This window comes from Phocoena sinus, chromosome 2, assembly GCF_008692025.1.
Source record: "Phocoena sinus isolate mPhoSin1 chromosome 2, mPhoSin1.pri, whole genome shotgun sequence".
Classification (NCBI taxonomy): domain Eukaryota; kingdom Metazoa; phylum Chordata; class Mammalia; order Artiodactyla; family Phocoenidae; genus Phocoena; species Phocoena sinus.
In genome coordinates, this window is record NC_045764.1 from 95714821 (window position 1) to 95731457 (window position 16637).

The 16637-nt window shown below is 35.5% G+C and overlaps 1 protein-coding gene across 1 annotated transcript in view; it reads right to left on the minus strand.

The window, feature by feature from the left end:
• Positions 1-16637, minus strand: part of SPRED1 (sprouty related EVH1 domain containing 1) — a 117784-nt gene that overhangs the window by 63292 nt on the left and 37855 nt on the right. The window contains exon 2 of the mRNA XM_032623837.1: positions 5416-5590. Coding sequence (XP_032479728.1) covers positions 5416-5590 — 175 coding nt within the window. The remainder of the gene's footprint in view (positions 1-5415; positions 5591-16637) is intronic.

The following is a 16637-nucleotide window of genomic DNA, read 5'->3' on the forward strand; positions in this document are numbered from 1 at the left end:
TCTGTGAGGGGAACAAGGAACAACAAAAATGCTGACACTACCTCTACTCCCACTCCCACTTATTTCCCAACTCTGTGATACTATGGTGAACAGGAAAACCAGTATCTTTCAAGAGACAGAGCTGCTGAGTCCTAAGGGTAATGCCAGTTAACAGAATTGGTTTTTTAGTGGAGGAAGAGTACTGCAGAAGGACTGATGTTTCACAATGGAATAATTCACAGAGGCACGGTGGGAAAGGCTAAGCAGAAAATTGTTCTGTACTTTATAAAGTTCAATCCAAGGCAGAAAGATATTTCCCTGGTCTTTTGGGGTTTCCCATGGTGGAAAGGAGGATGAGTCTCATTTTTAATAAAGCTACTGCTATGTTATAATCATTTTATTTTCTTCTTTAAAAATACTCAAATTTTGCTTCAGGCTCTAATAACTGTAAAGAAACTCCATTTTAGAAATGTATCTTTTTAAACAGCAGAATTATTATCTCATAGGCATTTTAATTTTTATAAACCACTTTTATCCACAACCTAATTACTTATTAATCCAAAACAACAATTCCTTAATCTCTTTGGCAACTTCCTAAACTTTCTATCTCCTGCTTTTTCCTTTCTTCGTTTCAATTATTATACTTATTATAAACTCTAAGTTTATAATGACAGCTATAAGTTTGCTTTGACATTGAACAGTGCCTTTTTCTATTTTCCACAGAACATCTTAAGTACAGAGGTTGTGGTTGTAAGTCTTACTGTACCTTTCTATGTAGCCCATTAGATTTTTGTCATCTCTTAGCACACAATATGCTTTAAAAAGCACAATAACATTAATTAGTAAATTTACAGTATTTTATTGTCCTACAATAAAAGCTTAAGAATGGCTAATTTAGATCCCCAGTTATTAAAAACTTTGTTTAGTAGTAAATATTTTAGCAAAAATTTAATATCATTATTGAAAGCTTATTCAGGTACTTATAAAGACTTTAAAAGTGTATTATAGTTCAGTATTTTAGATTTTCCTATCACATACAATTCAACTAAAAATGATCAAATAATTTAACATATACATATGGTAAGCTGATAAAATGTTTGCCTATAAAATAGCAATGTCACACCAATAGAGAAGAGCCACTACAGAAAAATGAATGCAAAAGAGAAAGTTTCTATCATGGGGATCTGAAGCTCTACAGTAAAGATTATTTATACAAATTAACAGTTAAGTTTTAGTTAGCATTTAAAAAAGTGTGACCCAAGATAACACTAATTTATATTAAAGAATTAAAGGGAGAAATCAAAGCTATAAAGATTTAGAAGGAAATGGATGATACAACTCATACATATCAAGAAAAGGGGTTCTGAGAAGCTATCCTTGTCAAAGACCATTCCATACATCCCTAAGTATCTGGGAGAAAGTACTTTCATTATCTTGGGCTACAACACCAAAGCCTGGTGTTTTTTCAATTTCTCCTGAATTATCAATAAAGTATGAAAGCCAATTACATAAAGCAGTGCTTTCCAACTTATTTCTCAGGCATACTCAGAAAAATAACAATTATAAGGCAACTAGAAAAGAGAAGGAGCCTAGTGGTTAAGAGGCAAAGAGACTTGGAGGCTCCAGCCACTTTAACGTATTCATGGCACACAGCTTGGGAAGCTCTAATTTAGATTAGCAACTTGGGAAATAAACTCTACCTTTGTAAGTATCACAAAAACAAGCAAGTTATAGGTAAGCATCAGAGGAAATAATTTCAGGTCACTCTGAATGAATGAATACTGAGCAAATTATACAAAATACCACCTTCTTGAAAAATCCTCATCAGCCTGCTCTTGATTTGTGCTCCCTTTCTTATCAAAAAAAAAAAAAAGAAAAAAAAAGAAAAAAAGCGTGAAATATAACCCTCTGGGAAGTGTAACAAGACATTTTTAGTACAAGTACTTGTAAATCTAAGACTGGAAAAATCTTCTACTAAATGCTTCGTTCACTCTTCAGAAAAGCCATCTTTCATCTTCACTACTGTAACTAGTATTTTGACTATTATAAGCCCTCTTTAAAATATTATCTAGGGTTTCCCTGGTGGCGCAGTGGTTGAGGGTCCGCCTGCCGATGCAGGGGACACGGGTTCGTGGCCCAGTCTGGGAGGATACCACGTGCCGTGGAGTGGCTGGGCCCGTGAGACATGGCCACTGGGCCTGCGCGTCCGGAGTATGTGCTCCACAGCGAGAGAGGCCACAGCAGTGAGAGGCCCGCGTACCACAAAAAATATATATATATATTATCTAGTATTTCTTTATTAGCTACACAAGTGGCTATAGGTACCTCATTACTAATTATCCATTCTTTCTTAAAGGACACAAGTTTTTTCCTGAGGTATGAGGGGTAGGTATCTCACTTCATTTCTAGAATTCATCCAAGGTAGAGGACTCTAAGATGTGACCCACAGACAAAATGGGTAGAGAACACAGTTTGTAGCACTATCTTTTACATGATTAACTATTACATAGGAACAATATTAAAGTTCAGTTTACTCATCAAGAAGGATATTAAAGAAAACTATAATTAACTTTGTAAACTTATAGATTCAACAGTCACAGTCTACACCTTTTTTATATTACTAGAACCCAGAAAAATGGATTAAAATAAAGCCAATCAATAAAAATATCTATAGAAATGGACATTAATGACCCCCAAATGCGGTGATAATGTAAAAGAATAATACTTCAATTCTGTAATTGCTTCAGAAGTATCTTAGAAGTGTATTATGCAGCAGAAGGGGCCAATTAATCTGCTTATTTCAATGTCACTGTCCCATCTGTCTTGAGACTTCACAAGACTGCTATTTTCAATTTATGGCCATGCATTATTGCCTCTGCCTTCGATCATACAATTTCCCCATAACCTAAAATGCTTTATTATAACTATTCCCTACAAGAATTAAGACAATCCTCCAACTGAAAGTAATGTTTCCTTTATGTCTACACTGAGATATATTTCTCATTCCTGTTTCACAAATAACAAGCTTCCTCAAGGAGAAATGGTTAAGTGAAACAACCGTTTTGATTCCTAGGTCAGTGCTTCTATCAAAAGAACCTATTTTCTTGTTAGTCTATTATGATTCTACACCTTAGGATTAAGTTAAGGGCTCTTTTTTATGTCCCACATTAGGAAATAAGTTTGTATTATGTCCAAATCCCAGGCTTACTCTCTCTAAGCTTATGTCAAAGCCACACTCTGAGCAACCACCTAAAACATTAATCTGAGCTTATCTCTGACCAGCCTCACTCCTAGTGATGCAGATTTGGTTCCTTATTTAATTTTCCTCAAGTAAACTGTCCATGCTCATCAATATAGCCAATAGAGTAGTCCCTTGGTATCCACAGGGGATTGGTTCCAGGACCCGCCCCCCAGCCCCCACTGATACTAAAATCTGCAGATGCTCAAGTCCTTATATAAAATGGCATAGTATTTGCATATAACCCACACATCCTCCCTCCCATATACTTTAAGTCATCTCTAAATTATTTATAATACCTAATACAAACTAAATGCTATGTAAATAGTTGGCAGCACAAGAAGAATTCAGGTTTTGCTTCTTACAACTTTCTGTAATTTCTTTTCCAAATATTTTCCATCTGTGGTTGGTTGAATCCAGAGATGTGAAACCCATGGATACGAAGGGTCGACTGTGTTGTTTCACTCTGATATTTTTTTCCCCTCTTTTTCACATCTAGGTCATCTTTTCCTTGTACTTATGCTTTTTCTAGCAAGCTTTTTTTTCTCCCTTTCTCCATCTTTGACTTCTTTCTTCTCTTTTTCCATCTTTACTATTAAAAAATGCCTTAGACTGTCACTATTTTACTCAGTTTCTAAAATCTACAACTTCTTCTCCAACACTCCCCAATTATCAACAGCTCAGACAAAAAGCACTACACTCCAGGACGGGTCACCATAGGCTCTCTCTTAGAAGTCTACAAGCCATATTTTAAATAAGCATCAGTATATGTTAGCCACCATGTTATCCAAGGCCAGAACCACATTTAAATATTTAAACTTTTAGAGATGACATGTTAAATTTCTCATATATACTTCTGACTTCAAATGGGGTTTCCTAGTCCTAAAACCACATTCTGGTTAATTGAGATACACAGTAGTAAATCCTAAACTCACAAAAAATTAGAGTTAGAAGGCTTTCAAGATGATTTAGGAAAACTCTCCAGTTAACTGAGACAGAAACTGGAGCAAAGACAGTTAGGCAACTTTTAAAATTACTGAAATAATTCAATAGTAAAAAATATCCAGAAACCAAGAACCAAAATTAAAAGTAGTATAAAATGTTCATGTATAAAAGAATTATTCAACACTTAAAACACATTTTCAATAGAAATAATACTATAGATGCTGAATGAGCTCACAAACTAATGCACAGATATATAGTTAAAGGGAATAACAGTTATGTTCAAGAGTCTTGGACATTTTGGGCACTTTTATTCTCTTTTTGCTTCTAAGTTGTATGCTCTCTGCTTAATGCAGGAATGACATTAACATTACTCAGCTTTTTAGATATGACTTGTTTTTGGCTCACAAATGAAATAAAAGAGAAAGAGCTTTCTACACTAATTAAGAGAGAGTAGATGTCTAACATTATCAAAGGTTAGATTCAAATTTTTAAATATATGAATGTAAGAAAACACTTGTCTGGGTGGAAGATAGTAGAGTTAAAACCTAGGATGGCCACCAGGTAGTCGTATGATGAGACTAGATTGATAGGGGATGAAGAGAAACAATCTGAGAACACAAGAGTCTAGGATAGGGGCCAGCAAAATGTTTCTATAAGGGGCCAGATATTTACAGTCTCTGTTGCAACTACTCAACTCTGTCACTGCAGTGTGAAAGCAGCCAGAGACAAAATGTAAACAGATCAGCTTGGCTATGTTCCAATAAAACTTTACTTATGGACATAGAAATTTGAATTTCATATAATTTTCATGTTCATAAAGTTATTACTCTTTGATTTTTTCCAGTCACTTAAAAAATGTAAAAACGATTCTTAACTCATGGGCTGTACAAAAACACATGACAGGCCGGGATGTGGCCTGTGGACTATAGTGCCAACCTCCAGTCTAGGCAACAGTGGGGAGAAGGGGAAGATGGTGCACCTGGGTTAATAACTAGGGGGACTATTCATGAATGTTCTTGCATTAAACCTAACAGAAAAGCAGCTCCCCTCTAACACATGCACGTTAACGTCAGTCCCAGCTGCAAAGAAACAGGCATATTTTGCTGTCTTTACCTTTAAAAGAGCTACAGAAACAATCATTGATCCTGGACAAAAATAATTTTCATAAATAATAGTATACTAATCATAATTTTAAACAGAAAATTCATTCTATAAAATTTTAAAATTATAGCAATAGATGCATTATTCATTACCATTTTGTCCCTGAGTCGCTCTCCACGGATAAAAAAGTCAGCACAGCCATTCTCTTCCGGGTGAGGGACTTTGAAGACAGTGACGCAGCTTAGTCCACTCCCTCCAAGTGGTAACCATCCACCACTTGAGTCATCCCGGGTCATCACCACAGCTCGCACTCGTGCATAACTATTACTAAAATAGATGCAAAGATTAGAAGTTAGCTTTTCCATAAACAAAAAACAGCCAAGGTGTCAGTCTTGTTTGAGAAACCAAAGACCACATCAATTAACGTGTAGTAACTAAAGTGTTTACTACTTCCATGACAGTCCACAGACAGTAACCTGATTGAAAAAGATCAAAAACCACAGAGTAACCGACTTAAAGGTTAACTTATTTTGAAGACCAATCTCACAATAAAAGACTACAGATCAATTATTTCAATTCATCATCTGAGTAGTTCAAGCACATCTGATTGCCATGGAACATGTAACAAAGGATCCCAGAGACAAACACGGTCAAACTACAGTCTGCCATCACATTTATCTAATATATGTCCACCTCCTACAATATAATCAGGACAAATTACTGCTGTATCTTAGCACATTTGTGACATCTGTATGTTTCTAACATATTTGAAATATAAGTAAAATGCTGAAACAAACTAGCTCAGACACATTTTTGATTATTTCTAACACCTGGGAATCTAAATCACAAATACATATAAACATGTTTTATTTTAGTAAGTTATCAAATAAATTGGTCTTTCATGCCCTCTTTTTGGCAGACTATTCTTAAGAGAGACCATATTCTAATTCCATTTAGAATCATTTCCCAGTATTAGCCACAACTATTTTTTACATAAAATCTAAGTAATGTTTCATATACTAATGTTCTAGATAACTGACATCTCAGCATTTTAGTTGTAAAAACTTTTAATAATTAATGAAATCCTTTCTAAAAGTGGTATACCTTGCTGACTTCTTAGAAAATTACACTGAATATAACTTAAACATGTCTTGGTTATTACTACTATCAACTGAGGTTCAATGTAACGATTATGTGCTACTTATTGTCTCTGCACATTCTAAGCGTTAAGTTGCCAGTTGTCATTTCTGTTGTCAGAGTGCTTGTGTGAGATCTACCCCTTGCTTTTTTTCTACTTTACTCTACACATAAGGCATATTGATATTAAATATAAAGTTCAACAAATTCTAACAAATTACACATCTGTACAACCAACATGATAATCAAGATACAGAACTCCAGAAAATTCCCTGAAGCCTCCCTCCCATCAAATAGGTAACCTAGGTAACACTGCTATCCCCAGTTTCTAATATATACATTAGTTTTGCCTGTTATGGGCCTTCACATAAATGGAATCAAATAGAATCACGACTTGTACCCTTTTTGTCTCATTTCTTTCACTCATTACGCTGTTGTATTAGTACTTCATTCTTTTTTTAACCTCTAAGCAGAGTCCTCTCACTGAATAAATATATCACAATTTATTTACTCTTTCTTATGTTGATGGGCATTTGAAATGTTCCTAGCTGTTGGCTATTATGAATAAAGCTGTTATAAACATTCTTGTATAAGTCCTTTGTAGACATATGTTTTCATTTCTCTTTAATAATCACCTAGGAATGGAACTGATGAGTCATAGGGTAGTAGGTTTACCTATATAAGAAACTAACAAACTGTTTTCCAAAGTGATTGGACCATTATACATTCCCATCAACAATGTATGATAGTTTCAGTTACTCCTCATCTGTGCCAACACTTGTTGTTTTCAGTTTTTTTAAACTTTACTCATTGTAGTAAGTATATAAGTGGTAACCCATTGTGATTTTTATATCCATTTTCCATGATGGATGCATGATGTTGTGCATTTTTGGTCACATTTATATGCCTTCTTTTTAAGTCTTTTTTTTCTTTTTTTCTCTGCCATACCGTGTGGCACACGGGATCTTAGTTCCATAACCAGGGATCAAACCCATGCTCCCTGCAGTGGAAGAGCAGAATCTTAACCACCGTACCGCCAGGGAAGTCCCAGTCTTTTATTTTTTATTGTGCTGTCTTTTATTATTGATTTTTAGAAGCTCTTCATATAGTCTCGACACAAGTCTTCTGCCAGAGAGTTGTATACTTTTAAAGCTGCACTGTGTTGTTGGTAAGAAGTCTGAAGTCAAACTTTATTAAGTTGGATCCTAGCTCAGCAATGTACCTACAGGTCCTTGAGAAAGTTACAATACCTACCTTTAATAAACGTAAACAATGCCTGACACATAAACACTATATAAGTGTTATTATGTTAATTATTACTACAACAAAGAATTTAAAACTGAAGTAGTCGTCATACTGGTAATTCAAAGCCAGGGAGGAGCTGGTAAAAAATAAAATTTACAAGGTCAAACAAAATCCTCTATTACTAGGGTCAAAATAATTCTTTGTATAGAAGTTCTGAAAGTCTTTAGATTTACAGATGACTATTCTGTCTAAGCTTTTTACTATTCAGTTGTTTAGAGGCTCTGATTCTTGCCTGGGGCCAATTCTTACCAATCTTCAGTTCAGAGAACTGACCAGAGGAGTTATGGGTGCATAAAAACTGGGCTGAGGTAGATATCAAATTGGAATCCTCCTTCCGGGAGGAGCTGGAACAAGTACCTCTACTATAAATAAACATGACATGCATCCCAAGAAGCTGGAGAAGATTACAGTGGAAACCATCTTGGAGGGATAGAAGTAATAGTAAATGAAGGTTATTTGGTTTATTAAGAGTTTAAGTCTAAGTATATACCAGAAACATGGCACATAACTTAGACATATTAGGCTCAGATTAAATATGTGTGAATTGAACTCATGCATGTAAAGCTCAGCACATTTGAAGTTCAGTGAAGTTACGAAGTCATTAAGGTAGAACTTCGGTCAAAACCAAAATTCAAGTTCCCCATAATTATTTAAGTGTTTACTTTACTCTAGGATCCTGACTCTTCCTTCTCACTTAATTATGTAGTAAATTAGAAAATTTAAGAATTTTATACTAGATTCTACAAGACTGGGGAGACCCAAGGAGGAAAATAACCCCATTTAGAAGCTCAGTGTATATTTAAACTTCAGAGTGCAGCAGCAGTTACCCTCTTCAGAGCATATGGACTCTTATTTTATCATCTTTGAATATTACTAATTCTCACAATTTGTATAATGCTTCTTAGGCATATTTTGTATTTTTAAAATATAAAACTGCTTAAGCAAGAGTATTAGAAAATACACGAAAACCCTAGTAATTTTAAAAGTTATTTTATGATGGTGATATTAGAATATTTTCCCTTCATTTTTCAGTTTCTCCAAAAATTATTTTATAATTAATATTTATAAATTAAAAGTAATTTAAATAAATTAAAAACACATTTTAACTATATCTTGGCTTTACTCAAAATACTGTAGAAACTTTAGAATGTTACTTTTAACAGTGCAGGAATATGTTTTAAACAAAAGTATCCCTAACGTAATTCTCCTCACCACTCCAATTTCTTTTTTTCTGTTTTATGAAAGTACCACCTAGAAGAGATGTGTTGCCCTTTTAGGAAAATTGAATAAAATAAAGATTTCCTTACTGGAAGAATAAGGTTGCCTGATTCATTGTTCACCTTAATACAACAAAAGAAGTTTTAAAGCTGGCCAATAATTTATATAAACTGTTCTTTGAATCTCGTGTTTTCAACCATACCAAATATATAACTGCTTCCCTTAACTATTCAAGTTGATCCTTTAAACTTTAAGGTATTATAGAAGCTTATGTAAATAAATTTGTACTCCCTATACCGCAGCCTTCATTAGTTTAGAATTTAACAACTCAGCTTTCAACTTTAAGCTCTAAGACTAGAATACTTAACACAAAAATTTTCAAGTTGTTTAATGTGGGGTTTTTTTTGAAAGACCTTCCTTCCTGCCAAGGTTAAACTTTTCACCTGTGCTTTTAATTTCATAACTTCCTTGCCTTCAAATGTCTTCTTTCCCCAAATAGAAACAGTAACTCTTGTCTAAAAACATGCAACCACTCCCAAAGACATTAGTGGCAGCTCTTATAAACTTTGTTATACTCTGCTTTGTAGCATTATTAAAATCTGTTAATTATAATCCCCTACTTAGATAAAAATGACTTAAGAGCAAGGAACAAAATCATAGTCTCCTACTTAAAATAACAACAAATGTTTTTTCCTGATCATGTGGACAATAGATGCCCATTCTAGTAAATGTGGAAAATAAAGAAAAATAGTATTTGCCATCATGGATTTAAAATTTAAGAATTTGTAGGATTTTTTACTCTCTCTGGGTATCATGTTTGCAATCTATTAGTCTCTGAGACAACAGCTATGTTTATATAATGACGATGTACTCTTATTGTCAAAAACTCAGCATTTCATTCTTGGTCTTCTTTAAAATAGCTGAAAGGCACTTGTTCCCAGTAATTTATCTAAAAAGTCGAAGAGGATGTGGAGAAAAGGGAACCCTTGTATACTGTTGGTAGGGATGTAAACTGGTGCAGCCACGATGGAAAACAGTATGTAGGTTCCTCAAAAAACTACACATAGAACTACCATATAATCCAGCAATTCCACTCCTGGGTATATACCTGGAAAAAATGAAAACACTTCTTCGAAAAGATACATGCAGCCCAATGTTCATAGCAGCACTGTTTACAATAGCCAAGACACAGAAGCAACCCAAGTGTGCCTGTCAACATATGACTGGATTAAGAAGATGTAGTATATATACAGTGTGTCTATATATAGAGAGAAGAAAGAACAGAGAGAAAAGGGAAGAAAAACAATGGAAAGGTATTTTAGATGCTACTGAAACTGTGATTAAAGCACAGTTATCTACCTCCTATGAAGAAAATACATATATGGCTAAAAACCTATATTTGAACACAATTCTGGGGATTCACACTCCCCTCCAAGAGGTTCACAAACCTGAGATTAAGAACATTTAATCCCTAGGGCAAAGTTGCTCTGCAATAGGTTTTTAGGTCCTATAATTTACAGATTTATCAAGATGATAATTCCTTACAAATGTGTTATCTGAATGCTGGTTAAGAAGAGTTACATCACATTCTCTTAAGTAGACCACAAAATTATACTTCCAAGTGAATGAAATATGTTAAGTAATATTCAGAAAATGAAAATGAAACCAAAATAAGAGCAATTAAAGTAGAAAGGAGAGGCAGAAGAGGAGGCCAGAATCAGAGAGTTGAAAATGCTACACTACTTGGCTTTGAAGATGGAAGAAGGGTCGTGAGACAAGAATACGGGCTTCTAGAAGCCGGAAAAGGCAGGGAAATGAATTCTTCCCTAGATTTTCCAGGAAGAATGCAGCTCTACGAATAACTTGATTTTAGCCCACTGAGATCCATCTGGACTTCTGACCTTCAGACTACAATATAATAAATTTGTATTATTTTAAGCCACTAAATTTGTAGTGATTTGTTACAGTAGCAACAGGAAACAATACAAAAGATGAGGGAAAAACCTTCTTGAGGATATGAAAGCAATCCATATACAGGAGGCAAAGATAACTATTTTCCATTTCTAACTACAACTGTACCAAAACAAAACAGCCCAAAATACCCTCAAAGAACAACAACAAAAAAGAGAAGATACTTAGAATTCCTTAAGATTTGTTCAGTACAATGAGAATTTATGATATTTTCCCATAGAGGGATATTTACAGTGACAAAACATCCTATGTTCTCTACAGTATATTTTAAGTAAACATTACCATCCAAAATGTTAAACATTATTACAGAGACTGGGTATAAAAAAAGGAAGCATTTAATAGAAGTAATTTATGATATAGCACCTCACAGTGTAAGTACTTACTTGCTTTCTAAGCTATAAAGAAGCAGATGATATTTAGAAGATAGCCACATTAGGACTATTCACTTATCCAGTAAGCATTTATTTATATGCTTCACACATAAACAAAATTTAAAAGTTATGGTTCTTCCCTATAGAAGCTCACAAGTTAGTGGGCAAAGATATATTAACACAAATTGGGAGTACAGGAGAGGAAATGACTAATATTCATATTTGATGTGGATTTTGAACAGCAGTATATCAGGTAGAAAAAGGCAAAGGACACTCCATGGAGGGAGCATGACACAAGTATGTCATGTTTAAGGACGAATATTAAGTTCAAAAGAAGATGGCAGGCATAAGCAGGAGAAGGGTAAGAAATGAAATAATACTTAACTTACTGGACCTTACTGTATCAAGCCTTGCACACCATGAACAAAGTTAGTACTCTAATTTATCACAATAAAGAGACCACAGGGTGACAAAAGCAAGGGAGTAGAATACTCTGACTTGTGTTTTAACAGAACTTTACTGCATCAACCCCAATGAGATGGGTTATTTCTTCATTTTACAGATATGGAAAGTAAGGAATTAGTTTAATTAGAAAGATAAAGGTCTTGAAATACTCCTTCTGTATTGGCAACTTTTTTTTTTTGGCTGAGTTGGGTCTTCATTGCTGCACGTGGACTTTCTCTAGTTGTGGCGAGCAGGGGCTACTCTTTGTTGCGGTGCATGGGCTTCTCATTGCAGTGGATTCTCTTGTTGCGGAGCACGGGCTCTAGGCACGCAGGCTTCAGTAGTTGCAGCACACGGGCTTCAGCAGTTGTGTCACTAGGCTCAGTAGTTGTGGCTCACTGGCTCTAGAGTGCAGGTTCAGTAGTTGTGGCGCACGGGCTTAGTTGCTCCACGGCACGTGGGATCTTCCCAGACCAGGGCTCGAACCCATGTCCCCTGCATTGGCAGGCAGATTCTTAACCACTGTGCCACCAGGGAAGTCCCTGTACTGGCAACTTTTAAAACTATAACACTTATTATTTTCCATGCAGCAATCATCAATCTAAAGCACCACATGGCAGTTAATAATACTGTGTTTAATAGCAAGTCAGATTTCCTAGATTCCAAAGGCAGTTGAATCATTTAAAAGTTAAAATCTTGAGCAAATTAAACTCTCTGTACCCTCATTTTCCTGATTTGTAAAATGGGGATAATAACTGCATCTACTGCAGGGTTTGAGAACTAAATGAGGAAATTATGCAAAGTGCTTAGCATTGTACCTGGCTCATAGTTAGGTACTCAATAAATGTTACCACTATATGGACTTGATATAATAAACTAACTCTATGATGTTACAATATCTGCATTCTGAAATGGCCTAAATTCGCCTCATTCTGTATTTATGATAGTTTTATATAACAAACTGAGGAGACAGCCCCCCATCAGAACTTTTTACTTTTAGTAAAAATTTTTAACCACAGCTAAGTATCAGCATCAGTTATCAAAATATTCCACAAACTGCTTACATGATGGAAACATTTACATCTAACCAAGTCATAGGCATCTGGGAAGTCTCCCACAAGAATGAAAACATAAAACTAAAATCTGAAGAATAAAGAGGTATTCACAAAATATTCCTTTAAAATCAACCATTCTAGTTTCTGCTAAACAGTATCATCAACCTGCCAAAGTAGTTTAAAATTTTAACACTTAGTATGTCCCTGCCTTCTGGCATGACTACTGTCCATGTCTTAGTACATCCCCCAACTCCTTGACTACCAGCGCCGATCTTATGAAGTTTTCTAGTCTATGTCCGAAGAGCTGATATAAATAAAAGTATTCACTGTCAGTAAGAGATCAGAATGTAGAAGACGGAACCAATATTAATACTAGAGTTCATAATGAGATAAAAACGTTAGAATAAAATATGGTAAGTTTTAGAAAAATCTTGTAGTAGAAAAGGCTTAAGATCCAGAGGCCATTAAAAAATAAAAAGATAAATTCAACTATACAAAACACATTCCTGCACAGTAAAAAAAAAAAAAAACCTGTAAAGTTAAAAAAAAAAAGTAACAAATTGAGAAAAAATGTACAGCAATATGTATTAGCCTTCTATTGCTGCTATAACAAATTACTGAAAACTTAGTGGCATAAAACAACACAATTTACACAGTTCTATGAGTTGGAAGTCCAAAGGGCTTCACAAGGCTAAAATCAAGGTGCTGGCACTGTTGCATTCCTTTTAGGAGGCCGTAGAAGAGAATGGGTTTCCTTGTCTTTTCCAAATCCTACAAGTCATCCACATTCCCTAGTTTGTGGCCTTCTTCCATCTTCAAAGCCAGGAATATTTTTTTCTCTCTGACCCTTCTGCTATTGTCACATCTCTCTCTGACTGCAGTCCCACAGTCTGGAAAGGTTCTCCAATTTTAAGGATTTGTGTGATTCAATTGGGCCCATCCAGATAATCCAGGATAATCACCCCATATCAAAGCTCATAACCTTAATCACCTCTGCAAAGTCCTAACATATTCACAGGTTCTGAGGATGAGGGCAAGGACATCTTTGAGGTATGGGTGTTTGGGGGAGGAGGATCAACACACTGTTCTAACAGAAAACAAGCACAGTATTTCCTTAAAAATAACTTCAAAAACAATAAGAAAAAAAATCAACAACCCAGAATAAAATAGGCAAAGTTCATGAACAAAATTCACAGAAGAAAAATACAGGTGCCATGAAATACATAAATCAAAAACCCCTAACTTTATTCAAAATAAGAGGACTGCAAATTAAAGACCATTATTCATTTATCAGATTGGCAAATACCAAGAAATTAGTTAACACAGAAGTTGGTGAGGAGTACGGAAGTATGTTTGGAAGGTTATTTGGAAATATCTATCAAAACTTAAGATGTACATATTTTGTGACTCAGCAAATGCTACTTCTACCCATTTTCTTTTACATGTATGAAATTAAACCTTTATAAGCAAAGTCTAAAGAAAAATGTTGTTTTTAACAGAAAAAAAGGATGAAAGCAACCTAAAGAAGACTCAATAGGAAACTAGTAAAATTATGGAACACCTATTCAATGCAATATTATGTAGCCATGATAAAAATAAGGAAGCTCTTTACATTGTCAAAGTAAGCTGATCTCTATTAAGTTTTTTTTTAAAGGTACGTATGTATGTTTAGTATGCAACCATTTGTGGCAAAAAACACATTCACACATATGCTTGTATATGAATAGAATCTTTACATAATAAAACTGGTAACTGTTTCTCTAGCAAGGGGAAATGAGACAGAGGTACAAGGGTAATTTTCCTTTCATTAAATAACCTTTTATATTTTTTGAATTTTGTACCATATGTATGTATTACCCATTCAAAAATACATTTACCGAACTCTTATACATACACACACACTCCCTGAAGGGCTATGATCTCAAAACAGTATGTCTGGGGCTTCCCTGGTGGCGCAGTGGTTGAGAGTCCGCCTGCTGATGCAGGGGACGCGGGTTCGTGCCCCAGTCCAGGAGGATCCCACATGCCGCAGAGCTGCTGGCCCCGTGAGCCATGGCCGCTGAGCCTGCGCGTCCGGAGCCTGTGCTCCGCAACGGGAGAGGCCACAACAGTGAGAGGCCCACGTACCACAAAAAAAAAAAAAACAGTATGTCTAACAGGAGCTAGCACTTGCCATTAACAGTACAATGATGACTATTTTGCAGAATGCAGATTGATCTGAACAGCCTTGTTCCCTCCCTGATGTCAGAAGCTGCTACACCCTGCACCCCTCCCATCAACCTGAGAGAGGCAATACCTCTGCTCTGTTTCCACCTGTTTACAATTTATAGTTCTCTCCAGTCATACACACATACTTGTTCAAACATAAGGACTGGCATCCCAGCTCTCTCCACATACTTCTAAGAACATCCCACAAATCATATCATATGCATGTATTCCTTTGAAAGATGTTGGGCTCATTTTACTACACTTAAAGTAGTTGCTCTGTATAAGGGCAGAAAGCAAATAAGGTCTTACCTGAAGAAAGCTGGATATTCTCATACTGGATATACAAAAAATAGGCATGTCCTAAGAGAGGAAATATAAACTCAGAAGGTGGACAGTCAGGAGAAAGGATTCCAGAGTCCTCTCACACCTTAGAACAAGGTTTCAAGAAGGAAAGGTATGCTTGAGGGGTTCCTGGGTGGTAGGAGAAAAATGATTTCTACCCTTTGAAAGCTGACATGTTTAGCAGAGAGGTATTCCTACAGATGCCAAGGTGAACATGGACAATCTCTAAATTACAACAATTATCTAGTTTTATTTATTACTCTCCAGAAAGTCTTTCCTGATGCCTATCATTGGGCTAGATATCTTTTGTAAATGCTTCCATCATGTTAAGTATGAGCAAGAGACTCAAATAATTGATATTTGATGGTTAGCTGTGGTTGATAATTCTTATTTAAAGCAAAAAGGAAACAGTGCTCTCTTTTTCTGATTTAGGTTAGGTACGCTATATCCTCATGAGTATTGCTATGTAGTTATATGAGAAGTTCCTTTTTACCAAGTAGGAAGAAGGCACAGTAGTTTATTACTCTAGTTTCTCAGGGTCTTTAGTAAATTTATTCCGCCTGATTTTATCTGTGCCACCAGAGATATTAATGAAAAAATTGTAGGTCTATGCCTGAGATGAAGTAATAATCTTTTGACTGTATCAGGGCAATGGCAAGAACATTCAGTGAGAGATCACTGTTCTCTCTGGTCAGGGAACAGACTCAGGGAAATTCAATTGACAGTACTGAAGAGGGAATTCTTTCACTGTCAATATGAGATGGCTTTCGCTAATGAAGCCAAAAGAATCCCTCACATTGAATATCCACAACTTCTGAATATGTTGCCAACCCCTTCTATATGGTTCTGTACATGTTACCTTAGTTTTAGTAGAGGTGAAGGGCACTCATTTTTTTAAATGCACCTGCATGCAAGTATTTAGAGTGCAGCTTTGCCCATGCTAAGAATGCATATAACATCTTGGCATTTAATGGCAAGGAACAGAGGAATAACAAGGGTAAGCTGCCAACCCTGCAAATCTAGGATGCCAATTCTTCAGGGGTCAGGCCACAAGCCGAGGATGCTAAAGATATGGAATCAGTGGCAGGGACCCAAATGAATCAGCAAAATAATCTCCTGAGAAAAAGAAAGTATCTCCACATTCAATATTAAAAATCACCAACATGTGAGAGTACGGGTTATGGCTAACACTTGAAGATAAGTCCTATGAGTACCTCCATAAAATAGGCATTTAATAAATATGTGTACAACTGAATCCAGAAATATAAAATAAAATCCAATGAAGCAGCATGAAGACTTCTCAGCTCTTCTTATACCTATCAA